Source organism: Aethalodelphis obliquidens, unplaced genomic scaffold (genome assembly GCF_003676395.1).
Source record: "Aethalodelphis obliquidens isolate GAN/ISIS:26980383/991018 unplaced genomic scaffold, ASM367639v1 scaffold35, whole genome shotgun sequence".
Taxonomy (NCBI): Eukaryota; Metazoa; Chordata; class Mammalia; order Artiodactyla; family Delphinidae; genus Aethalodelphis; species Aethalodelphis obliquidens.
In genome coordinates this window covers 6,905,273-6,932,764 of record NW_020837979.1, presented here as the reverse complement: position 1 = coordinate 6,932,764, position 27,492 = coordinate 6,905,273, and the positions used below count along the sequence as shown (strand labels likewise).

Sequence of the window (27,492 nt, the reverse complement as noted above, 5' to 3'; positions counted from 1 at the left end):
AGAAAACTTGGAACATCAGTTAAAGTCTATGGGGAGCACGAGTAAGAACCAACAACAACACAGGATTCCCCACCTGTCTCCCTGCATCTAAAGCACTATTCTTTTCATGCTGATTTATCACAGAGACTGTTAGATTCTGTTTTATCTATAAAGCTTCAAAAGTAGTCACTAAAAGTGAAAATTTTTCTAAAAAATTGTATCACCACAACTTGCATGTCCCTATGAAATTCAACATAAAGGAACTTTACTTAAAGAATTACAATGTAATCCTAACAATAACAAGAATAAAAATTAATATTATCTCTATCTTAAAGAAAAGGATAGAGATAATAATAGGTCCAAAAGAGAAAATGTCTTACAGTCACATAAAAATTAGTGATGAAAGTAAATTAGAATTCCAGATTCTCAACCATGGTAATGATTACTACAATATTCATTTTTTTCTCCCTCACACAAAGAATCTATTTTTCTTCCTCTTATGTAAATAAGGGTGCCCTCGAAAACTGGGGACTTCCAAAACTTGCTGATGTAACAAGCAATGTTTATTTCTTAACACCTTTAATCTTTTATAATGCATCTCAGGAAGGTCTGTGGAGCTTGAATGTTCTAAGATGCCTAAGTAGAAAAGGTGCATGTGAATTTTCCCAAAGTTGCACCACCATTCGTTTTGAGATAACATTCTTAGACAAAATTGTCAATCACGCCTGCTAAAACTCAACCAGGCAACTGTATCAGCCAAATTAAAACTTAACTTTAATCAACAAGTACCCCCTGAGTGGTTATACCCATCACTGTAGAGACACCAAGGACACAACAGTAATGAAAATGTGGAAATGAAGCTCTTGCTCTTGTCTAGTAAACAGGCAACTACAATAAGATCTAATAAATGCCAAGATGTGAATAAATGCAAGGAGCCAGAGCCCCACAGAACCTTGAGAAGCCACCCCCACCAGTAGCAAGACAATCAGACAACCGAGGGGGAGTGCTAAACGGAGACCCTAAAAACGAGCGGGTATCAGCCGACTGAGAGGTGGGGAGGAAATACCGTTAACCGACCAACACAAATATTTATAGCCATTCACCTCAAAAAACACAAGAAAATGATCTTAAGAGGAGAGGAATCCTCAAGAGAATAAAAAGAAAACTTTGGCAGTAAAATCTGACAGCCAACAGACAAGTGGTAACTGACGGGGCAGATCAGAGAAAGATAAGATCTGAAAGATGAGCTGGCTGTGTGGAGACCCAGAAGACACTGCTTGGTGCCAGTGAAACCAAGAGAAACTTGTGAAAACAGAGGCACTGGGCACCTCCAAGAGTGGGCTTGTGGACAGGCTGTAAAACAGGAAGCTCACGGCTGAAACTGTGAATTAGAATTCCAGAACTCCTCTCCAACTCACAATGAAACACTATCCTGTCCCTTCCAGATACTGGACTCGATGACAACAGGCACAGCAGGAGGGGAGAAGGGATAGAGAGGAGGAAAGAACACAGCAGGGAGATTAAATGGCACTCTACTCCCTAAACAGTGAGATTCCTGGCCCTCTCCTTCCCTCCTGGCAACCAGGATGCCAGCAGCTGGGTTTACACCCTTCTCTAGGCAAGAGTCTGGGAAATCTGGCACACACACTCCACCCCCTCCTCCACCAGCCCAAAAGGACCTCTGGATAATTACAGCTGAAGATTCACCAATGAAGTGGCCCTACCAGATCCCCCTCTGTTGAAGCTCACAGTTGACAAGCCCCATACGTGTGATGAGTTGTTTAAGCAGGAGGATCCTAATTTTTCATTTTAAACCTCACTTGACTTTAAAAAACTATCTGCTTTGATAAAATTTAAAATAAGACAATGGCAGGCACAGGAGGAGGGAAAGGAAACATGCAGGAGGGGTATCTAAGCAGAGGGTTTTACTTTTACCTTTTTTATATACAAAATAAATAATTAAAAACAGAATTTAAAACAAATCGCTCCCAATCCTAATAAAAGTACATGCCAAAATGGGGTACCTAAAAGGTAAAGAGTACTCAACCTGTATATCCATTAACATAGATGGCGACGCCACTGAAAATTGTAGATGAAGCTCCGTCCTTCTGTATAGCAGCATCTGATCGAAACTGTTGCTCCAGTTTCTGGACCTTGGCAGCCATATACCCACCCTAGAATTAAAGAAAAGGTAAGCTAATCACAAAAGTTTTATTTTTCTTCCCACCCTCCCCTTTTTAGAAAGAAATTTATATTAAAAAAATAATAATAAAAAGGCCTTACTCTGTGCTAGTAACCAAGGTATAAGGATGACATAAGGTATAATGATAAACATGAACCATAATGCAAGGCAATAAAACAGGCAGGTCAAGGGAGAGTTTTTCCCTCTGTCAACTCAATGTTTAATAATTCTATCACATTGTTACAATGGTAAAAGTTCCGTTAAAAGAGGGAAAAGGTAAGTCAAGGTTAATAAGTGTAATGCCACAAAATATTGTTCTTATCTACAAAATCAAGCAAAAGTTATACCAAAGCTTAAATCAATTAAAAATTTGACAAGTGGTCAGTAAGAATATATTTTGACTGGCTTCCACTATCTTCTGTGTATGTGAAGCTTAAGATTAATAAATTCAAGTAAAATGAAGCAGTTTGACAAACCAGTAAAGTCTTCCATACATGTAGATAAGAATACAATAAGTGATTCAGTGGCTAAATTCTGGATCTAATCAATCTACCTGGTAGTACTACTAATATTCATAACACCAACCTCAAAAAGAATATAAAAACATTATTATTTGACAAATCTATGAATTCAGCCACACCTTTCCTGAACGTCCAAATAATTAAGGTTAATCGATTAAGACTATCAATTTTACTTTATCAATAAGGTTTTTAGAATAAAGCTGTAGGTGTCTAGAAGTGGTATATATTTTTTTCCAAAATGGAAATGACTTCATTGTTTTTGATTACTCAAATATTACATGCTGTCAAAATTTTAAGAAAATTTAAATTAGCTATGATCCCATTCATTGCTAACATTTTGGGATCTTACTTTCAAAGTTATTTCTGTGCCTCAGAACACAGAGGTTTTACACAAATAGGATCATATGTAATAACAGTCCTTTATAATACACCCTTTTAGTTAAGGCCATCTTGCCAGCTTAAGAAATATACAGCTAAATGATGGGTGTACACTGTTCCACGGTATAGAGATAATCCCCTATTACTAATAGGATATCTAAGTTTTAATGTTTTTCAGTATTATTAACAATGCTGCAATAAAATTATCATACAATAAATTCTGTGCACCAGAATATTTATTTCCTCAGGACAAAATTTCTCAAAGTTTAAGCTTTCAATACACTGTGAAAACACAGAGTTGGTGTCTAAAGGGATTTACAATTTAGAATATGCCTTCAACCACATTATAAACTAAAAGAAGAATGAAAAATACCTAGACAGTTCAATATAATTATTTTTATTCTTTTAAAACACACCCATTTTTCCCAGTCATCCTCAGCTCGCTTCCTCCATCCACCTCGTCTCATGGTGGAGCTTCTGTATTAGGGGAAGAAAGAAATATATCAATTTCATGACAAAAGGTACTACTAATTGATATCTTATTTCAATATCAAGAAAAATGAGAAATTAAAATAAATTCAAATGTTCAATTCATAAAAGTTCAAAATATCATACTGAGGAAACTTTTTCCAAAGCATATCATTCTCTGGCTTCACAAGTGAAATTTGTTCCCCCCAAAACTCCTTACAGCTAAGTATCAGGTTTTAATTATAACTATTTCAAATTTTAATTTTAACAGGAAAAACTTTTATGCATTTCTGGCCATCAATCCTAACACCGTCTTACGTAAAACATCACCAAATCCAACTAACATACTGTGCTTACTTAACATTAATGTTAATGGAACCTAAGAAAACATTTTCCTTCATGCACTGCCCTATAATATGGCTCTTAAATTCTGTCTTTGCTATTACATACTGCACACTTAAGAGTACAGTCATAGTGTAATTCATCTATTATGCAAAAATCCTAAAAGAAGTCAATCAAAGCAACTAGGGGACATGATGCAGAAAGACTATCACCAATAATAAATTGGTAAATCTGGCATTCTCCTTAAGGCAACACATGACCAACTATACCATGAAGCCACCAAAATGGCTCATCTCAAGTGTCAGCTGGCTTAGTGGTGAACAAGGTATAAATCAAAGCAGGCATTATATGAAATTCCTTGTGAAGTCAAATTCTTCTAACCCAAATGGCTACATCTTGGGACATGGCTGCATTATTCTTCACAAAATTAATATGATCTCCAATTAAGTATTTTTCTTCTAATAATTATATAGGTTAATATCAAAGGGTTACCATACACCATTGGAGAAGGCTTATACGTTATCCAAGATAAACTGGCTTTGATATGCTTTAAAAAAATCTTTTATTGAATAACATCTTAAGATAGCCACACTTTATCCACACACATCAGCAGATATTTTCTTTCAAATATTTCTATTCTTAGTATATACAGGATTTATAATTTCTCCTTGCTGATTTTATATTAATTATGAATTTTTACTGTCTACTCTTAATAGGTGACTGAAAGACATGCAGAGAGAGTCAGAGTTGAGTCCAACAGAGAGACAAGGGGCAGGTGGAAAGGGCTGAGAACAGGAGGCAAAGTGATTAACCCTGATCAGGTGCTGTGGATGCTGGCGGAGAGAAGGGCTGCTTTGCTTTGTTTTGCCTTTTTAAGTTTGACGAAGGTAAGGGCATGGCTACCCAATGTGTTCACCCTGAGTCCCAGGACTGCCATCAGTGCTGTTCAATACTTCTTCTGTTTTCAAGAGGCTCACTTTGTCCAGTCCCTCAAGACCTCTCCCTTATCTTAAAGGAGTCTGGGAAATGTGTTAACACACAGTTCTTGACTTCAGTATAAACTATGACTCTGCACATCTGCTCTTACAACTAAAGAGTGTGGGTGTTCTGGCCACTGTACATTAAGAATGCACACTCACAAAAATTATCTGCAACTATTAATCTGCTAAATGAACATAAATTAAAGAACAAAATACATTTAAAAAGTTTAATTCATCTGGCCATCTACTTAAAAGCCTCATTTATTTAAGATCTACCAGGTACCTATTGCAAAAGGCCAATATGAAAATCTTTATCCATAGTTTAATGAGGGTAGACCAGTATGAAACAAAATCATTTTTTAAAAAAAGTTTTAAAGGTTCTTCCCCCTTCCAAAGTAAAAGAGCTACCCCAGCCAAATGTTTAAAGTTTTGAAAAGTGAAAGGAATGAAGGACTGAAGATGTAATTTCATCCAATTTCAAAGAATATAATTTGACCTATGTACAGCAAACTCCTATTGGTGCAGGATTCAATTAAGATCAAGAAAAGGAAAAAAGAAATAAACATATTTCATTTTACACATTCAAATTCTACTTTTGAGAAAATCCCATAACAAACAGTGAACTAGGTAATTTGGACCTACCCTCCCGCTGAGGAGGAGGAAAGCTAGACAAAACATAGTTTTAAAAAACTGCCTCAAGACACAGAAGGCCTAGCAAACGATGAAAAACCACTGAGCCAAGATTCAGCAGATGACAGAGGAGACCTGCCACCTCACATCATCTCCCCAAACTGGGAGACCCTTTCCCTCTGAGAAATCTGGCAATTCTCAAGGAGTGGCTGAGAACAAACACAGAGCTAAGGCAACAACAGCTAGGGCTCTCTTCCTAGGACACAGCTCTCACACCTGGGCGTAGGACCCCAGGATCAGAGTAAACTGGAGGCAGGCCAACCAGAGTATCCTGCTCCAGGTCATCTCAGTCTCCGAAAGCAGATCCAGGTGACCCCAGGCTGCCCCATGAGTGCCCCATGGCACCTGGCAGAAGGAAATGTGGATCCTCTGAGGATGAGACAACTTCCTAAACTTCATATATTTCTACAAATGAGTTTGCAAATATAGTATCTAGTACACAAATAAAAATCACCAGGCACACAAAGAAAGATCACATGAACCAACAGAAAAAAAAAACAACAGATAGACCTACAGAGACTCCAGATACAGAATTTAAGATAGACTTTAAATTAATCAAGCTTACCCTGGCTCAAAGGGGGAAAAGACAAATTTCAGTATATCAGTAAAGAACTGGAAAATATTAGAAATAACTAAACGGTGACTCTAGAATTGAAAGATACAATATTAGAAATTAAGAACTTAATAAATAGATAAAACCAAAAAACAAACAAAAGCATAACTGGGGGCTTCCCCGGTTGAGTGGTTGAGAGTCCGCCTGCCGATGCAGGGGACACAGGTTCGTGCCCTGGTCCAGGAAGATCCCACATGCCACAGAGCGGCTGGGCCCATGAGCCATGGCCACTGAGCCTGCATGTCTGGAGCCTGTGCTCCGCAACAGGAGAGGCCACAACAGTGAGAGGTCCACGTACCGCAAAAAAAAAAAAAGCATAACTGGAATAAGTCAGAAGAAAATGTCCAGATAAAGCACAAAAGGACGGAGAATATGGATAGGAGAAGAGACACCGGGGATACACGAGAAAGTCTAATTTAAATAAACTGGAGGGGAAAAGGAGAAAAACAGAAGTTATATTTAAAGAAATAATGACTAAAACAGTCTAAAACTGATTAAAGATATCAAGCCACAAATTCAAGAAGCCCAATGAGCCCCAAACAGGAAAAAATAGAATCTATATCTAGACATATAATAGTAAAACTACGAAAAACTGAAGACAGAAAAAAAACATCTTAAAAGCTGCCATGGGTAGGAAAATCAGAGATTCCATCAAAATACTCAAAGGAGCAGCAATTAAACAGATAGCTGTCTTTTCAACAGAAACAACAGAGCCAGAAGACAACAGTGCTGAAAGAATATGATTACTAACTTAGAATTCTAAACCCAGAGAAATATTCAATCAAGAAAGATGAAATAAAGGCACTTTCAGGCAAATAAAAAGAGGTTAATGCCACCAGCAAACTTGTCTAAAGGAAATTCTAAAGGATATCCCTTAGATAGAAGGAAAATTCTCTTGGATGAACCATCAAAAATACAGAAAAAAAAACCCAACAAGGTAAACAATAAACATCCAGATAAATCAATGTTAAAAACGGACTGAATAAAACTACAATGACAATCAATCTGTTATTGTTTGTAGCATAATACACAGCATACGTGAATCAAAAGATTATGAATAAAAGACTACGGGTGAGGGATTTATTTCTAATCCAGGCTCTGCCTCTAACTAGCTTCATTAATCTCTGGTAAATCTCCCTCTCTCTGAGTCTCAATTACTATCTTATCCGGCTCTCTCACTATCAGACGTTTGGGTAGTTGACTACTAGAGTTCTCCTTGGTGCTCTACACAAGACATACTGGAGAACTATTTTCAGAAACTAAACATAAAAAATTAAAACTACTATATTCACATACTTTAGTAATGTACTTCAATTTCAGAAATTTGATTATGTAACAACTTTGATGTCCTACATGTTTAATTTATATTTTTAAAAATGTATCCCAGGGAAGATTTAAGGCAGCTTGTCCTATCAAATCCATTTAAATAATCTATATGTAGATTAAGATGGCCTATGACAATGGATTAGGGGTAAAAACCTAACTGTAAAACTGGTCTTTGCTGAATATTAGGAGTAGCAATTAATCAGCCCTGTCACTGCTGGATGACATCAGTTGTGTAACTTTCTTCTGTCCAACAGCAGATGCTAGATAGTTCAGTTAGGGTTAGGGTTACAACCGTAACCCTATACAATGTTCCGAATTACAATGTGTCCTCTTGACTAACCCTGCTCACTAAAAAGAGAATGCCCTTTAACAACAGCCATCCAATTATCAAGCCAGACTTGCAAATAAAAATTGCCTTCTAGTTTTCAGATGAAACTCTTGCAGACTGGGTTCCCAGTCTAGTTCCATAGTGCGAGATGGCCTTGAGGAAAGTGATAAACATTTCAGAGATGGTAATTCATAACCTAAAATAACCTACCAACCTCGTCTTATCCAAGCATTAATGTAGAAGCCAATTTCTGGGTTTTTAAAAATTAGTTTAAAAAAATGAATAAAGAATGAATTCATGTATGCAAAAGTACCCTGATTCCTAGTATTTAGGGTAGTCCCTGAATAAACATTAGCTACTACTACACAAATCTACCTTGCTAGGCCACAGAGTGAAAATCAAATGAGACCACCTATGTGGAAACCCTTTGAAGACTATAAAATACAAACGTTGTTATTTTAAATAAGCTATCTCTGGTCTACAACACAATAGATTCAGTGACTCAAGACCTGGGCTCTAATGCCAGCCCAACTGTGCTGCCTGGCTACATGACCTGGGATGAGTCCAAAAGCACCGTGGACTCCTCAGCTACAAAACAAAGTCTGCTTAGTGCTCCTCGGAATCCCACGGGCTGTGTGTAGTCCGGGTGGATGTGCGGGAGGAAACAAGAGTTGGGGGTAAAAACAGCAAGCAGGGACGGTTCCACTCCCTAAACCCACTGCAACTTTAGCAACCCTGCTTTTATAAGTTTCAGATTACTTGGGGTCTGATTAAGATAGTCTTAAAAGAAAAAGCTCAAATTGAAAAAGACTGAGGGACTTCCCGGGTGGTCCAGTGGTTAAGAATCGTCTTGCAATGCAGGGGACGCTGGTTCTATCCCTGGTCAGGGAACTAAGATCCCACATGCCGTGGGGCAACTAGAGAGCCCGTGCAACGCAACTACTGAGCCCACGCGCTCTGGAGCCCGCGCATGGCAACAAAGAGCCTGCGTGCTGCAACTAAAGATGCTGTGTGCTGCAACTAAGACCCGATGCAGCCATAAATTAATTAACTAAAAAAAAAAAAGACTGAAACCAAAACTAATGAACTAAAAACTAAGTCTAAAGACTTCGGCTCTGTTCTGTGTTCCTATATGTGACTCTACAAAATGTGCTGGATATGTCCCAGCCCTTGAAAGGTTCTAAGCTAAACGCACCTATACCTATTAGGTCTCAAGTAATGAAATTAGAAAGACACCACATGAGAGGCATCATTGCAGTCCCACCCCGCCCCCCATGTCTACACAGAACAGCAGCTGCCAGAGGAGGCAAGTGCAAGGCAAACAGGAGAGCAGCTCTGTGAGCCCAGGGGCCCTGGGTACCCACAATGCAAAAGATTTCCTGACTCTCTCATGCTCTCCACAGGGATGTTCAAAATGCTATGAAGAGTGCCAGGAAGATCCTGCTTACTAAAAACTATATGGAAATTATTGATGCACACTTTCCCACAACTCAATTTCATATTTGCTGGCACACACTGTCACCAGTTCACTCTGGACTACCAATGTGCATCTTAAGAGGTTAGTCAAATCCCACTAAAAAGAACTTCATTCTGTCTTCTTTACTATGATTACTGGTAGATTTTAATATCTCCCCACAGAATGATACTAATCACCAAGAGAAATCATTTTCATGCTAAAGTGCTATTTATCTATTTGTAATAGAATTATTAACATTGTAAGGTTCTGAACAGTTCATCACACACCAGAAAAATTCCCACTACATACCCAGAAAATGCCCAAATACATATTCGTCAGTGTTAATCTGTTGCTTTCATATTCATAACTCTCAAGTATATTGACTATTAAGTAATGAAAGTGAGTGGCTTTTATTCAGTCTCATTAATCTAGCCATATGTACATGTATGGGTTTATCTTATCTTCATTTAACAGTTACTTAAGAAATAGTTGCTGACTGTTGGTGGGAATGTAAATTGATACAGCCACTATGCAGAAGAGTATGGAGGTTCCTTAAAAAACTGAAAATAGAACTACCATCTGACCCAGCAATCCCACTACTGGGCATATACCCTGAGAAAACCATAACTGAAAAAGATACATGCACCCCAATGTTCACTGCAGCTCTATTTACAATAGCCAGGACATGGAAGCAACCTAAGTGTCCATTGACAGATGAATGGATAAAGAACATGCAGCACATATATACAATGGAATATTACTCAGCCATAAAAAGAAACGAAATTGAGTTATTTGTAGTGAGGTGGGTGGACCTAGAGTCTGTCATACAGAGTGAAGTAAGTCAGAAAGAGAAAAACAAATACCATACGCTAACAACTATATATGGAATCTAAAAAAAAAAAGGTTCTGAAGAACCTAGGGGCAGGACAGGAATAAAGACGCAGACGTAGAGAATGGACTTGAGGACACGGGGAGGGGGAAGGGCAAGCTGGGACGAAGTGAGAGAGTGGCATGGACATATATACACTACCAAATGTAAAACTGATAGCTAGTGGGAAGCAGCTGCATAGCACAGGGAGATCAGCTCAGTGCTTTGTGACCACCTAGAGGGGTGGGATAGGGAGGGTGGGAGGGAGACGCAAGAGGGAGGAGATATGGGGCTATATGTATATGTGTAGCTGATTCACTATGTTATACAGCAGAAACTAACACACCATTGTAAAGCAATTATACTCCAATAAAGATGTTAAAAAATAAATAAATAAATGGGCCACACTCTTCAAAACGTTAAAAAAAATAAAAGTAAACAAGAAAAAAAATTTATCAGGAAAAAAAGAAATAGTTGCTGAATGAACTGGAATACAGAAATGAATACACAATGGAAGAATGAATGTGCATATTATGGTAGCATACTCATCCATGAATGCTCCACAAATGCAGAGAAAAGAGCGCGCAGCCACACAGACCATCACCAGGCAAGGCCAAAATAAAGCAAGTTTACTTGCAGCTCCCACCACATCGCTGCTCAACACCTCTTTTTTCCTTCTTCAGGGCCTCCTTCTCTACCTTAGTTAGCTGTCAATTCTCTGCTAACAATTAAGAAACTGCTTAATAACTGGCTTAAGGTATGACCCATCCTAGGGACCTGTGTATTTAAAAGGACTTCTCTAGGACCATTCAATGGGGAAAAGCACCGTCTTTTTGACAAATGAAGTTGGGAAAACTGAATATCCACAGGCAAAAGAATAAAGTTGGACCCTTAACGTACACCATATACAAAAATTAACTGAAAATGGATCAAAGACCTAAATGTAAGACCTAAAACTATGAAGCTCTTAGAAGAAAACATAGGAGAAAGCTTCATGACATTGGATTTGGCAATGATTTCTTGGATGACACCAAAGCATAGGCAACAAAAGAAAAAAATAAATTGGACCATACCAAAATTTTAAAATGTGCATCAAAAAGGCACAATCAACTGAGCAAAAGGCAACTCACAGAATGAGAGGAGATATTTTAAAACATCTACCTGAAAAGGGACTAATATCCAGAATATATAAAGAAGTGCTACAACTTAATGAAAAACAAATACACTGATTAAAAAATGGACACAAAATTTAAACAGACATCTCTTTAAAGAAAATATACAAATGGCCATTAAGCCTATGAAAAGATGCTTAGCATCACTAACCATTAGAGAAATGCAAATTGAAACCACGAGATAACATCTCATACCCATTAGGATGGCTACAATCAAAAAAAACCAAAATAAGTGTTAAAGTGCATGTGAAAAAACTGGAACTCTTGTGCACTGTTGGTGGGAATGTAAAATGGTGCAGCCATTATGGAAAATGCTATGGTGGTTCCTCAAAAAATTAGAAATAGCACTGCCATATGATCCAGCAATTCCACTTCTGGGTACACACCCAAAAGGCTTGAAAGCAAGGTCTCAAGATATTTGTACACCCATGTTCACAGCAGCATTATTCCTAAATGCCAAAAGACAGAAGCAACCCAAGTATCCACAGATGGATGAATGGATAGACAAAGTGTGGTATATACATAAAGTGGAACACTATTCAGCCTTAAAAAGGAAGGTAGTATTAAACAAAAAATAAAATTAAATTAAAAAAAAAAAAAGGAAGGTAAGTCCAACAAATGCTGCAACATGGATGGACCTCGAGGGCATTATGCTAAGTGAAATAAGCCAGTCACAAAAAGACAAGTGCCATATTATTCCGCCTATATAAGGTATCTACAGTGGTAAGATTCACAGAGACAGAAAGCAGAAGGGTGGCTGCCAGGGGCTGGGAGGGCAGGGAGCTACTGTTTAACAGGTACAGTTTCAGTTATGCAAGGTGAAAAGCATTCTGGGAAGACAGATGGTGGTGATGGTTACACAACAGTGTGAACATACTTAATGCCACACTTAAAAATGGTGAAGATGGTAAATTGTATGTTATATGCATTTTACCACAACTAAAACTTTTTAAAATATATTTTTAAAAATAAAGAAAGTTTAAAAAAAGGACTCTGACACTGGCAACTGGGTTCACAGGGACTGGTTAGCTGCAGGGAAGGGGGTAACCGGGATGTCCACTTAGGATACAAAGCTCAGAAGCAGGCTGTTCTTCTCCAGGACACTTGTGCAGCACATCCGGGATTTTTTCCTGGGGAGGGCAGTGGGAGGCCATGTGCAAAACTAATTTACTAGGGCCAAGTGTCCTCCTCATGAGTGACAAAGTAAACGAAGTGCTAGGACACAGTCACTGACAAAGTTTAACAAAGCTGCTCCACTGGGCTCTCATCTGTCCTTAAATGCTGAAGGCTTCAATACCAGATAAACAGCTGTTTTGAGGTTTTGTTTTGGTTCAACCTTAGAGACCATCATTGTCTAAGGCTATAGTTCTCAGACCACTGAAGTTATTAGAGCACAATGGAGATTCTTGAATCTCAAAACCCAGGGAAGCAGAACCTTCTTCTAGACCCACCTACATACTAGTCAGGTTTTGACTTTGAAGAGACTTTCACCAAGGTATTAAAAACAACAATCAGACACCTGTGTGAAGGGCATTATTGTGCCTTTGTAACAATCTTTTGTCTTCACCATATACTGGATTTTAGGGATTCTAAACCGAGCTGACAAGTTTATATCGTAATACAGCATGTATTTCATGTATTTAAAATACCTTTGAAAAACATATAAAAATAAAATGTCAAAATATTTAGACCAAACATCATTCCTAGTGTAATAGAACCCTTAAAAAAATTTTTTTAACCTGGTCTCTTCACCTTCAGTATACTGAAGCATTTTCCTATTATCAATTTTTTATGCACAGTTAAACAATTCCTGTACTATATGATACCATTTTGATCAACACCAAACAAACACAGACTTCAAAGAACTTTAACCCACCAAATAAAAGGGGCTACAACATACACAGCACTCTCTAAACAACAAATTATACATGTGGGTACTGAAGCCTTTTCTAGAACTGAGTCTGATCTATCTTTTCTTGAGGCATTCTCTATTACCCTCCAAATTCATGATTTGTGTTTATACACTGCTCTGAGTGTTTTTGGTATTCAGTCTTGTTAAGTGTTCCTTTTCAAAAATAGTTTTTCCTTCTCGATTTATAAAAGCACTATATGTTTACTGCAGAAAACTGAGAAAATGCAGGAAACAGAAAAAGGGAAGGGAAAATTACCATATTCCCACCTTCTTTTAAAAAATTCACCTGTTGACTGACACTTTACATTTCCTTTTTTCAGTACTCGTTAAATTTTTAACAATTTAATTTTAAAAATTTCAACACACCACTATATCTTACATTTCCATAGTGCTTTTATTTTTCCAAGGGGTCCTTACATATCCTATTTATGTTGACAACACATCCATGGAGTAGGCAGGCCAAATACTAGCTATTTTGCACATAGGCAGGCGCCTTCTAGGATAGAAGGGCTAAGATAAAATATCTGATAAGGCTGCACGGCTGGTTTGTGGTACAAAACCACACTTACCTTGTACAAACCTATGTCTCCAAATCTTCAGTGGAGAAACGAACAATGCTATCAGTATAATAAACTCCTGAAAAGAACACTCCTACTGAATTGAACCAGCCTAATACAATTCAACAAAACAGATGCTTTGACCCTAGCACCTGTCTGGGTCAGAACAGTAGCTGCCATACATGTGACAGAAGGACTAAGGAGGAAAACAGGTCCAACAGACAGCTTGCATCTAGACCCCAACTGTACACGTCCATATTCATGAGAAGTAGAGACCCAGAGACACTACCAACTTTAACTGACCTTTTAAGCAGTCAGATCTTAGTTCTTTCATTTGTGGATAGAGGTGGACCTGACAAACCCTAGTCTCTTGCAGTTTTTAAAATGTATGATTCTATATATCTATCCATTTTTTAAAAAGGCTTTTAAGATGAAAGTACACATATTATGCTACTCTGTTAAAAAACTCAAAGGCTATGCACAGATGTGGCTATACAGTAAAGAATTAACCCTGCTCAAAGAGGGGTCTGGCCTTTGCTCTCGGAACGCCCTGCCTGACAAATGTCTGTTTATCTAGGGGCTAAGAGTCACTCCAGATGGTCTAACAATGTGATTTGTGATATACGGTGGAGGCTTCGGACCATGCACTACCAACCTTCTGAGAGGCTGGAGACAGAAGGTCAACCTCATCTATTTGACCAAACTCCAATACAAACCCTGGACACTAAGGCTTAGGTGAGCTCCCCTGGTTGGCAATACTTCATGGGCATTGTCAGTTGTCATTAACAGAAGTCACCTCCATCCCAGATTCCTGTGGTGAGGACAACTCAAAGTTCCACACGTGGACCTCTCCTGTGTGCCCCATGCCTCTCTTTGGCTGGTTTTAACCTGTAACCTTTCACTGTAATAAATCATAACCACAAGCACAACAGCTTTCAAGAGTTCTGAGTCCTTCTAGTGAATTACTGAACGTAATTGGGGATCCCCAAACTCTGGAGTGGCAGAATGACAACTGTCCCCTAGTGTTCAGTCTCCCTTTCTTTTAGTAAAAGAACACCTCTCCCACCCCCTCTTAGTGGGGAGCAGGGCTGTCAAGAGGCTACATTTCCTCAGCTCCTTTAAATCAGGAGTGGCCACGTGATTAAGTTCTGGCCAACGAGATGCGAACAGAGTAACGTATACAAAATTCTGTGCCATCTATCCTTAAAGGAAGTTGTTTACTTTTTTTGGAATGCAGCTGTGAGGTAACTTGGCTTCAACCAAGAGAATAAGGACAATACCCTAGCGGATGGCTAAGCAAACAGAAGGAACCTGGGCCCCTGAATGACCCAAAACAAGCAGTAGTTCATCAGCTGTGAACCGCCACCCCCATCACAGCGGAGAGAGCTACTTCACTCTCTGCATCACTGCGCTCTCAAGTCTCTGTCACAGCCTTGCACCCTGGTACCTGGTTAGCCTGCACCCTAATGAACCTAAGTGCATTTCACTGTCTTCATATTATGACTTAGAGTCAGTTATTTCAATAAACGACGCAGAAATAAAAGGAGAGACAAGCAATAAGATACATAAGAAAAATGTCTAGATACACAGGCATCCTCCACTTTTCAAAAGCTTACTTCGCACCACTTCGCTCTTACGAAAGACCTACATTAGTACCCGTTTCCGCTAACCAAAAGAAACCCCAAGAAGGTTTTCACTTTTACAAAACAAAAAGGGCAAAGCAAAAGCAGCATTCAGCCTGTCTTACAGCAGGCTGCTGCAGAGGGAGCGTCCTCCCCAAGCACCTTGGTACCGCCCAGTCCTTGCCCAGGAACCTTGCTCAGCATCTCAGCATCAAGCCCCCATGGTTTTGGACTGTGTCACTGTCTGTGAGCATCTGTGCTTTATCTTGGTTTATTCTGTGCATCCGTTAGCAAGATGAGTCCTACGGTAATGGTTTCTTTGCTTTTGGCCATTTCGGCTTAAGAAAGGTTTCACAGGAACACTCTACTTCCAGGTAGCAGGGGAAACCTGTATTAAAACTGAAAATGCATAACATCTGTAATGTCCCAGTTTGAGGCTGATCTTATTAAAAGCAAATGTTCTATCCCAAACAATTTAATATAACAAATTTCTCTCTTATCCTCTTGGTTATTCGTAACAATGAAAATACACACCCCTCCCCCACTGCAAATGACTGATCTAACAAAATCAGTCATTTGAAAACAAGCAGAAGGAGGCGTTCTAAAAGAATCACTAATAATTTTCTTCCCTGTAATTATAGATTTCCATAGATGGGAACGGAAATGAAGACACCATTTTAATAAAGTACAAAGAACCTCCTTCTCTGGCTTTCCAGGGTGCGGCAAGATGAACTGGCTTCCCTCACCTTCATGAACTCCTATCGCTCATTAAGTATCTCCACCAGGATGTCCCACATGCATCTCAAAGTCAGCATGTCCAAAAGTAGGGATCAGGCTACAGAGGAAAAGAAAAGACTATTCTGGAGATGATATGATAAAGAAAAGAATCTGTAAGGAGTAAAAAGCCAGTGATCTTCACTAAGGAGAGGCAGCACAGTCTCATAGGAAAGCCAAAGGGTTAACTGAAGAAAAGTTCAAGGTTGCAATAAATCAAAGACTCCAAAGGCCACAGCACAAGTAAACAGGGACAGAACTCAGCTGGAGAATAAAGGAGGTAACATCAAAGAAGAGGGGGCTGTATCCTGAGCAGCGGTTCTCATTCTTGAGTCTTCACCAGTATCACTTAGAGGGCTTGTTAAACTCATTACTGACCAGGGGATTTTTGCAGAATCTAATGCCTGTGCCCGGCAGTTTTTATTTTGGCTGGCCAAAAATTAATTCTGTTATCTCACTAACATTTTGTGCGTTATTACATTCAATAGTTACACCCGACACACCTGTAAAGTCTTCTAATTTTTGTGAAATGTTGTCTTCAATCCACTCTTCTGTGGAAGAAAAGGAGCATTCTCCAGCATCGTGAGCTTCATTTTCACTTTCTGTATCAGAATCAATCACTAAGGTTTTTTTGTCTTTTTGTTGCTCTAATATTCACATCGTCTGAATCAGAACTATATTCTGAAGAACTATCATCTTCTGAGACATTAGTATATACGTTTCTCGGACAATCAGAGACTGTGTCTGCATAAAATTCACTGAAAAATTCTTCCCTCAAAATTTTGCAATATGTCATTTTTGAAAATTTTATGTTTATAATATACACAAGGTTGGAACAAAAACCTAAAGGAGCAAAATGTGAATCATAATGACAGTCTTAAGTTGTATAATGAACCTTTGATCAATTTTAAGCTCCAACAACTTCGCATGGTGATGTTAATTGCATCACTCTCTAAAAATGTACTGATACGTCTCCGGTCAATAATGTGTTAAAACTGACTGCTGGGCCCCAACTCCAAGTTTCTCATTTTGTAGGTCAGGAGTAGGGCTGGGAATTTGTATTTCTAAAAAGTTCCCAGGTAATGCCGATGCTGCTGGCGTGAGGCACATACTTTGAGAACCACCAATTCTGCCTGTGGTGAACCTAGAGTGGTCACCGAGAACAGAGACAAGGACCGGAGAAGTTCAGAGGTAATGAGACAGTATACTACGTAGAAAGAATGCTGTTACAATGTGCACTAGTGGAAAGAATTTCACAACAGGCATAAAGGCAACTCCCCAGTTGGTCTGGGAGGGAGATATCTCCTGTCCTTTGCCTCCCACTCCCTCTCCCCGCAAATCCCAGGTCTGATCTAACAGGTTACTCCATATTCACGGAGTATTTACTGTAATTTTCAGTTTTCAAGATGAGTAAAGTGTAAACCGCAATCCAAAGCTACCTGTTAGAGAAGAAAGATGTGCATAGGACTACAGTCAGGAGCCAACATTAGAGGCACCGACAAAACACAACAGACCACACAGAAGACAGCAGTAAAGCTCCCCTTGGGGAAGAGATCCAAGAAGGCTTCACTGAAAAGGTGGATCTGGGCTGAGGGCAATAAGTAGGATTTGAACGGGCAGAGGGGAGTGAGGGGGTGAATTCAAGAAGAAGGAAATTCACGAGCAAAAACATAAAAGAGAAAAAGACGTTTAAGGCAACATTCTGGGGCTGACACAGAGACAGTGATAGATGAACTAACAAGGTAGCTGAGGGAATGTCCCGAATATCATACTAAGAAGTTTGAACCCTCCTTTGTGGAAGTCAGGAAAGGAAGTGTGAACTTGTGCATATAAATGATGGGGGATGGGATGGCTGCACACAGATGGGAAAGGTTCTGGCTCCCCAGCCTCATCTACACCAAGATTTATTAACTTGTCTCGGCAGCAGTCCTCATCACATGTATTGCATCCGCACAATGCATTAGATCTCCAAACTCACAAGGTAAACCGGCATACATGGTGGCATATAACTAAAAACAAATCCTTCTGAGTAACTGCAATTCAAAAAATATGGTCAAACTCACTCTTTTCTAGATCTGCTATCAGTTCCATCTGTCACGCATCTCTTTTCTCACAAATCCTTATGGTAAGTGTAACTGCAAGTGAAAACAGAGTAGAATGTTGAAGAAACTGCCACTGCATTACCTTCTGGCCTCGCTTCCCTCGCTTCATGCCAAGAACCCCCCATCATAGATTAAAAGCAACAACAACAAAAAACCCACTACTTTTTAGGATGATATGACATTCTAAGGAGATGCTACATTCTTCAACAGACACTTATTAAAGCACTCTATGCCTGAATTAATAGACGCTAATTCTGAGAAACACTCAGTGAGCTCCAAGAGAATGTAATAACCTTTAAGTGACAATCGGAAGTAAGATTTTCTACTGGGCATAAACGATATGCAAAAAACATTATTAACCTTCAACACTGTAAACTTGAACAGCTAGTAACTTCAACTCAAGATCTAAAATTCAAAGTGGCAACTAAGTTACTACAACATTTTTACAGCTCTAACAACAAATACATTATCAACACCTCCACCTTAAGTTTAGATTTCCTTTCAGTTAACAGTAGTAATAACCTAAGCCTAAAATTACAAACTCAAAAAGAAATACCAAAATCAAACTTTTTGAGCCAAAATTATTGTGCTTTTAAAAAAATACCAGAAAGTATGTAGTTTATAATCCTACCTACAACACAATTTACATAAATAAAATATTTCACTCAAATGAACATCAACCCAGGTTTCTAATACTATTATACCGATTAAAAAACGCTGTAATTTTCAACAGAAGGCAACCTTTCTACATACATAAATATACTGAAATGCAGCCTGCTCCAATCTTTAGCATACTGGAGATCTCCGAGCTACCACTACAGAGGTGTGTTCTAGTTTGAACTGTAACAATTGTGCATCTGTTCTCACCTCCTCAGCTACTGTTCTCTAATGAACAGGGTGGCTGGCTGGCCTTTGTCCCTGGTTCTTGGGAGACTCTAAACCCTTGGAATTTCACAACTGATAGGAGTCTCCTTGTTATCCATGGTGGACCTCTAGGACACATCTTTTTATTAACAGGTGACTCCCAGTAAGCCCCTCATTTCAAGATGGGGCTAGCCATGCTGGAAAGGCCAACCAAGTGATTAGAGGGTTGGCTTTGAGCCATATGCTATCAGCCTGACCTCCTGGAAAAGGAAGGGGTTTGGAGATGAAATTCGACCTTGTGGCCCATGACTCAATCAATCGTGCCAATGTAATAAAAATCCAATAAAAACTGGACCCTGAGGCTTGGGTGAACTTCCCTGGTTGGTAATCATAAACCAATACAGGAGGATGATGTGTCCTGAGCACATGGAAGCATCATGTTTGGGACCCTCCCAGACCTCTCTTTGCATATCTCTTCCTTTGGCAGGTTCTGGTTTGTATCCCTTATAATAAAACGATAATTCTAAGTACAGCCCATTCCTGAGTTCTGTGAGTCACTCTAACAAATTATCAAGTCTGAGGGGGCTGTGGGAACTCCCAATTATGTGGCCAGTTGGTGAGAAGTGCAGTGGCCTGGAAGCCCTGGAGCCTGCAGCTGGCACCTGAAGTAAGGGGAGTCTGGTGGACTGTGCCCTTAACCCGTGATGTCTGTTCTAACACTGGGTGGTTAATGCCAGAATCACACTGTGCCTATAAAATAGGAGATACTGCCCTACCTCTCTTCTCAGGACTCTATGGGAGCTGAATGAGAAAAAGTCAAGCAAAAGCACTTTTTAAGGCATAAAGCATTAGAAAAAGTAAGGGACTTTTTTGGTTATGCTCTCAAAAATGTTAAAGAAGAAATTGTTAAAATATTTTTTAAATTCAGGATCGTCCAGCTTAAATTTTTAAAAAGGCTTAAAATAGGGATTTTCCTGGTGGCGCAGTGGTTAAGAATCTGCCAATTCAGGGGACACGGGTTTGCTCCCTGGTCTCAGAAGATACCACATGCTTTGGAGTAGTTAAGCCCATGCGCCACAACTACTGAGCCTGCACTCTAGAGCCCGCGAGCCACAACTACTGAGCCCGTGTGCCACAACTACTGAAGCCCGCATGCCTAGAGCCTGTGCTCTGCAACAAGAGAAGCCACTGCAACGAGAAGCCCACGCACCACAACAAAGAGTAGTCCTGCTCGCCACAACTAGAGAAGCCTGCGTGCAGTAACGAAGACCCAACGCAGCCAAAAATAAACAAATAAATAAATTTATATTAAAAAGGCTTAAATAGGCAGTAAGTCATCTAGAAATACAGCTTATTGTAAGATAAAATTGAGAAATTTGATGAAAAGCATTTAAGAGTAAGGAATCTAAATCATAATTTCAATTATGTAACTAAGACTAGTGCCTAAATGATAAAAACATATTAGCAATCTCAAGTGTAGCATTGATGGAGTTTAGAAAATGTAAAATTCAGCTACTATTTTCTGACTAAACTTCCCAAGAGCTCGTTTTAGTCTTGGTTCTGATCAGGCATGACTGAAAGCAATAGACAACATTTTGGTTAGTCAGATACTGGGCTCAAGTAAAAACTGTTCACATCACAACCAACTTTTTTGCCCATCCCTAACTAATCTTTTAATTTAAGGATAAAGCCACAAGATCTGATCTTTAAAGATCAGGTCTTTAAAAAGCTTGTCAAACCATCCTATGTGCATAAGACAGTTACCGGCCTACGGGAATGAGAAAGCATAATTTCTAACTACATTACAGAATCGTTTCTATTACTTTAAATCCAATGATTAAAAAAAAAACCTCATGACTTTAAATCACAAGTTTACATGAATATATCGCTCAATTCTCTACCCTCTTGAACATAAGATACTAAGCATACGCTGGTCTTACCCTGCATGATGAAGGGGGCAGTTTAGTGTAGCAGAGGAAAAACTGGCTTTAAAGTATTAAAACAAACAAACCCACCCCACAAAACCCTAGATTCTGGTCCTGTTTCTCCTCGATCATCAGATGATTCTCTGGGTCTCATTTTTCCTCAGGGAAAATACAGGGGCATGGCCTACAGAATCTATAGGGTTCATCCTAGCACTGGCATTCTGAATCTACTTAAGTGTTGAGAAGTCAACAACTCATAATTTAGATATTCTTCATATTTTTGAAGTGTCACAAGTAGATGTCAAAAATCATTAAAACTTAGCATTGTGTAAAAACGCTCCACACCAATGAGTCCTTCCTTACTAAAAACAAAAATAATAAAGATTCGCTCCATGATCGGCAGAAACACATGTATTTACTTGCTACCTGAAATTTCTTTTGGCCTTAAGCAAATTTAAATACATTCATGTTTTCCTAAATCTGAGGCATCACCTCTATTATATGCAAAACCTTTTCAAACTAATTACAAAGCTGACCTACCACGACACACATGATGCTGACTTATTTTTAATGATTTAATAAGGAAAAAATGATTTTGCATATCATCAACCTATTAAAATGTTTCACACTCATAAAAAATAGACATTTAAGTATAGTAGAGATGGTTCCTAACTTACGATGCTTCGATTTACAATTTTTCGGCTTTATGGTGGTGCCAAAGTGATACACGTCCAACAGAAACCGTGCTTTGACTTTTGATCTCTTCTGGAGCCAGAGATATCGGTATAGTACTCTCTTGTGATGCTGGGCAGGAGCAGCACTACAGCTCCCAGTCAGCCACGCGACCCGGAGGAGGAACCACTGATACACTTACAACCATTCCGTTTTTCACTTTCAGTAGAGTATTAAATAAGTTACACGAGATGTTCAACACTTTATTATAAAATAGGCTTTGTCTTACTTGATTTTGCCCAACTATAGGCTAATGTAAGTGTTCTGAGCACGTTTAAGGTAGGCTAGTCTAACCTACGATGTCCAGTAGGTTAAGTGTATTAAATGCACTTTTACTTACAACATTTTTAACTTACGATGGGTTTAACTGAAAGTAATTCCATTCTAAGTTGTGGAAGATCTGTCGTAGTCAGAACCAAAAAACAAGAAAGAAAAAGAAAAGAAAAAAACAGCCATAAAACTATAAAACTGCCAGTAGTAAAGAAGAACAACACATACAAATAACGTGATGAAACACAACGCAAGTTTCCAAACAGAAACCTTGTTTCGACCTGCCTCATAGCAAAGTGGATGTGACCTTGGGTTATGGAATCAGGTGGAAGCAGACTGAAATCCTGGCTTCCTTCTCACCTGTGTGACCTGCCCAATTAGCATCATCTCTCTAAATCTGTTTCTTTAAAACTGTGTCCACCTGACCCAGTGGTTGTGAAGATTAAATGAGACCCTGCACTAAGCAAAGAGCCTGACACAACAGTAAATATTTAATGATTTAGCAATTATTATTAAACTTTGTAACAAATGTTACACAGAGCAGTATTGTGATTTTTTTTTTTTTTAAGTTTAAGGCCCAAAGTTTAGGATCCTATTGACTAAAGTTCAGACTGAGAAATGAAATAAAACAATGCTCCTACAAAGAGGCATTTTACTAAGGACCAGTGGACTAAGTAAAGATAACTGGTATTATGCAAGGGCAATCACCACAGGCAGCTTAGTTTCTACGAATACAGTTTGGGGGTGGGCAACCCATAATGAAAGAAGGCAGAAATTGAACACACTAAAGATGGTAAAACATCTTTCCTTTCCCAACTACTACAGGACTCATACTTCAACTGTATCTCAAGGATTTTCCTGTCTTCAGCCTCCAGCAAGTCCTTTCATCACCACAATTACATCTCTAGCTGAACTTCAAAGGGAAATATATAAAAGCCACTCCCGTGGGCAGCTGTTGAGATAATCACTCTTAGCATCTTCCACAGATCTAAGAATAAAAAAGCTGACTTAGGGCTTTCTTGGTGGCACAGTGGTTGAGAGTCCGCCTGCTGATGCAGGGGACGCAGATTCGTGCCCCGGTCCGGGAAGATCCCACATGCCGCAGAGCGGCTAGGCCCGTGAGCCATGGCCGCTGAGCCTGTGCTTCCGGAGCCTGTGCTCCGCAACGGGAGAGGCCACAACAGTGAGAGGCCTGCGTACCGCAAAAAAAATAAATAAATAAATAAAAGCTGACTTACACATTAAGACCGAATACCGGTCACCATTCTTAGCAGTTTATTTTTTAATCCGTTCTAGACATCCACAAAATGTATTTATTTTAAAAAGGAGTTCCATAAATATAACTTTGGTGCCCAGAAAAATTCAGTAAAAGTAGTAAAGATAAAATTCAATGCTTGCATTTTTAATCTCACACAAAAACACAAAGTCCTAAGTGAATACTCCAAGCTAATTTCAAGTACTGGTTTTCAAAACTGTGAAATAACCCTGTTCTAAGAACTTTATATACATTAACTCAATTATTTCTTACCATAATCGTAAAAAGTAGGTATTACTGTCCCATCTTACAGATGAGCAAACTAAGGCACCAAAAGATATTAACTAGCCCAAGGCCACACAATCAGTAAATGGTAGGAGCCAGGATTCTGACCCTGGCTGTCTGACTCCAGAACTAATGTTTAAATTAACTATACCACTCATTCACTTAATTCACTTAAGTTTTACTGAGAGCCTACTATGTGCCAAGCACCCTTCTAAGCACCAGAGACAGGGTCATGAACAAGTCAGACAAGGCCTCTGCCCTCCAGGGGGGGAGAGGCTTTGGAACAAACAAGTCTTATGGGAGAAATGGGTAAGTGAGTGAAGAGTGTATCTCTGCCTCGTAATAAATGCTGTGAAGAGAAATAAAGCAAAATGAATCAAAAGTGACAGAGAGGGGCTGGCTTCTATTGTAGGGATCAGAAAAGAGATCACTCTGATGTGATGACATCTGAGCAAGACAGCCACCAGGAGGAAGGGGTGGCCCAACTACAAGAACAGCAAGCGTAACACCCCCAAGAGAGGAACAGTTCGGTTTGTTCGAGAAACGGCAAAAAGTTCTGATTCAATTCTAAGGGTAACAGGAAGCTTTTGGAGGGTTTTCACCAAGAGAGTGACAATATGATTTATTTAAAAAGATTAAAAAAAGTGTTTAAAAAGATCATTCTGTTATGTGGGGATCAGTTGGGAAGGGAGCGACAGAAATAGGGACACCGGGGAAGGCACTGTTGCAACAGTCTAAGGGAGACATACTTGAACTCAGACTAGGATTCCCGTACTGTTCATAAGTAGATGAGATACTAAAAAGGAGAGCATGCAACCTAATTGCCCCTGAAAAAGACTTTTTTAATATTCCTCCTTCCTCATGTCCCATAGATTCTTTTTAATATCCATGTTAATGCTTTAGTGGGAGCTGTTATAGAAGGAAAGTAAGATTAAAAGGTATTTCCTTCATTTATAAATGTTCTATTTAATATACTCCAGGATTTATTACAATATGTCACATACACTCATACATTCTTGAGAAGCAGAAAGAGCTTTACTGCTCCTTAGTTTAGGGCTTGTTCATTTATTTGGAGACAAGAAGAGGTACCTATCACCTCTTGTGATTAGCTTTCTTATGCTTTGTCTCAGCACATCCCAGCTCATTCTAGACTGTGAACTGCAATAAAAAGGTATACCAAAGGGAATTTGTATTTATGGAGCACCACTGTGTACCAGGGACTCACTAGAGGCCTTACATTTAAGAGCTCATTTAATCCTCAGTTACCCAAGGTAGGAAATATCTTCGTTATACAAATGAGAAAAAAATCAGAGATATTAGTAACTTAAATTGTCCAAGAACACAGCTAGTAATGGGTAGAGCTAGAATTTAAATCTACATCTAACTCTGAAGTTCTTATCTTCCTACTACAGCAGCTATGAAAGAAAGGACTATAAAATATACATTACATGTAGTCTCTCTTATTAGTGACTAGCTTGTTGCTGGTGGGGACGGGTTTCTTTCTCTTACACAGAATCTGAGTTTTGAAGTTGGGGTTGGAGAAAATGGAGTGATCTTACATATTCAAACACACTATTTTGAAAACATATTTACTACTTGAGGTTTCAAAGAAATTAGTCCTAAAAGAGTGATTCCTGCCTTAAAAAAAAAACACTTAAATACGTATCGTTTACCATGAAATAGGAGTAATGTTCTATGACAAGTTTGGTACAGATTCTGCCCACAAAAGACCTGGAGATAGAGAAAAAGAGGATACGGATAAAAAGATAATCATCATAACACATGAGAAGTGGCAAAAAAACAGCCTAAGAAGTGAATGGAGATCCTTCTAGACCAGGGAAGGATCGCTGGAAAAAGAGGGACGCTAGGTGCGCTTCCAAGAGTCTAGGAAGTACAGGGAGGGAACTACACGCCCGCAGTACCTGCTCCGGCTAAGACAAGGCTACGTGGGAAAGCTGAGATGGAAGTCTGGAAAGCAGGTAAACGGTATACCCCACAGGACGGGTTACCGCGAAGTCCACAGGAAGAACCAAGGTTATTCTATGTCCTACCCTAAAGCGGAAATGGCTAATTCTGGAAGACGATAGTGGAGAGGCCGGGGAGACAAACAGAATTAAGAATCGCTACATCAAGTCCTTACCAGTTAGCTACAAGCCCTTTGATGATATGTGCTAGTCTTGTTATTTTCACTTAAATGATACCATTTCTATGCTGGACGTGACCTGAAAAGATGTAGAAGATAGAAACAGCAGGCTTACACCACCTGCAATTTTTTTTTTTAAATCAGGTGGGTGGGGGGTCAACTAATGAGTGATACACTAAGGTATTTCTTTACAAACTGGGTTTCGGTAGAAAGAGCAGGGAAACGTAAGGAAAGGGCCCTTTCCGTCTGCACAGGTGCTGAATCATTTTCACAAGGAGTGAAGTGGGAAACGGGCACTTGCCAAGACAGTTGGGGAAAGGAGCTCTGCATATCAGTGAACAGATAAGTAACAAGGAAAAAATAAGTGAGTAAAAATTGCCTTCGGATAGTCCGACACCGATGCCAGGATCCGACGCGGGGCAAGGGGTGGGGGGATGCGGGGTCACGGGGAAGACGCCGCGGCGAGAGGCCGGGCGGAGCATCCAGCGCGTGGCCCCGGCCGGCAGCCCGCGCGCATGAATGAATGGCGCGGTCCGAGCGGGGCCGGCGAGCAGGGCCGCGGGCGCGAGTCGTCGGCGCGGCGCCTCAGCGGGCGGCCGAGCGCGGGCGGCGGGCCGGCTGCGCCATGGCGGAGGGGGAAGGGGAGGTCACGCGTTACATAACCCGGCAGCGGCCGCGCTCCGGGCGCCGCGGGCCGCCCAGGCCGCGAACCAAGGGCCGCGGGAGCCGGGCCGGCGCGCCGCCCCCGCCCCGCCTGAGGCCGCCCGCGCTCGGGCCGCCGCCCGGCGACGCGAGGCCGGTCCCACCCCGCCCCCATCCCCGCCGCCGGCCCGGGGGTCGCTCACCTTTCGCGTTGCCCCAGACCACCATGCCCGGGCACGGCCGCCTCCTCCGGCCTCGCTGGCCCCGGCGCCGCCGCCGCCGCCGCCGCTGCCGCCGCACGGTGCCCTCGCCGGGGGCGGGGAGAAGGTCCGGGTAAGGAGTCACACCGCCGCGCCGCGGTCCACGTTCGCCCCAAGCTCGCGGCGGCCGCCCTGAGCGCGCCCGGTGGCTGCTCTGTCCCTCCCCCTCCAACGGGCGCGCGCGCCGCGGCTCCGCCCCGCCCCTCCCCCTCCGGCGGCCGGCGCGCTCCCAGGCTCCTCCCCGCCCTTCCCCGCCCACGGCGGTCCCGGCCCCGGCTCGCGCTGCGCAAGCGCCCACCTCGCTCCTAGCCCCGGGCGACCCCGAACCGCGGGCGCGGCGCCCCTCCCAGGCCCGCCCTCGGGAGTCAGCGCCTCCGCTGCACGTGACCGTCTCGCTCGCGGGGGCGGAGAGGAGCGCGGAGCCGGCCCGCCTTCTGCATCGCGGCGTCCGCTTTGCACCCCGAGACCTGCGAGCCTCCCGCTAGGGTTGATGCGCTGTCCTCGTCTCTGCGAGTCCCGGCCCCGCGCTGCACTCCCCAGTCCGGGAGGACACTAGTTCAGGGACCCACCATGCTTAATAACCCTGGAAGATCCGTAAAACACCCAGGTCCCCCGCCACGAGCGGTTGACTTACAGTGACATCTAGTGGAGGAAGGGACACACGTGAACTGACACTTTGCTGTGTCAGGGAGCGACCGGGAATCAAGGCCCACAGAGGTTAGTGGGAATGAACGCTGCGCCGCGGGGTTTAAGCGTTGCCAGCTCTGGGGCGTGAACATCATTCCCTGCGCGATGAGTCCCGCCCTCCATTGCACCTGGATATTCGTAAACCTGCGGCAGGTGTCC

General features: G+C 41.0%; 1 protein-coding gene across 9 annotated transcripts in view; it reads right to left on the bottom strand.

Moving 5' to 3' along the window:
• Positions 1-26,771, bottom strand: part of REV1 (REV1 DNA directed polymerase) — an 83,668-nt gene extending 56,897 nt beyond the window's left edge. For 2 of the 9 annotated variants that reach the window (XM_027128836.1, XM_027128837.1), the window contains exons 1-2: positions 3,477-3,537; positions 2,027-2,153 (exon numbers count right to left, since the gene is read on the bottom strand). Coding sequence is in view for 6 of the 9 variants with exons in the window: in XM_027128834.1 (XP_026984635.1) it covers positions 2,027-2,153; positions 3,477-3,527 (178 nt within the window). In the remaining 3 variants the exon portion in view is untranslated. Of the gene's footprint in view, positions 1-2,026; positions 2,154-3,476; positions 3,538-16,140; positions 16,160-16,671; positions 16,766-18,231; positions 18,304-26,589 lie in introns of those variants that run through there. The other 7 variants (XR_003437629.1, XM_027128834.1, XM_027128829.1 and 4 more) reach the window with 7 other exon arrangements.
• Between the last annotated feature and the right edge of the window lie 721 nt (positions 26,772-27,492).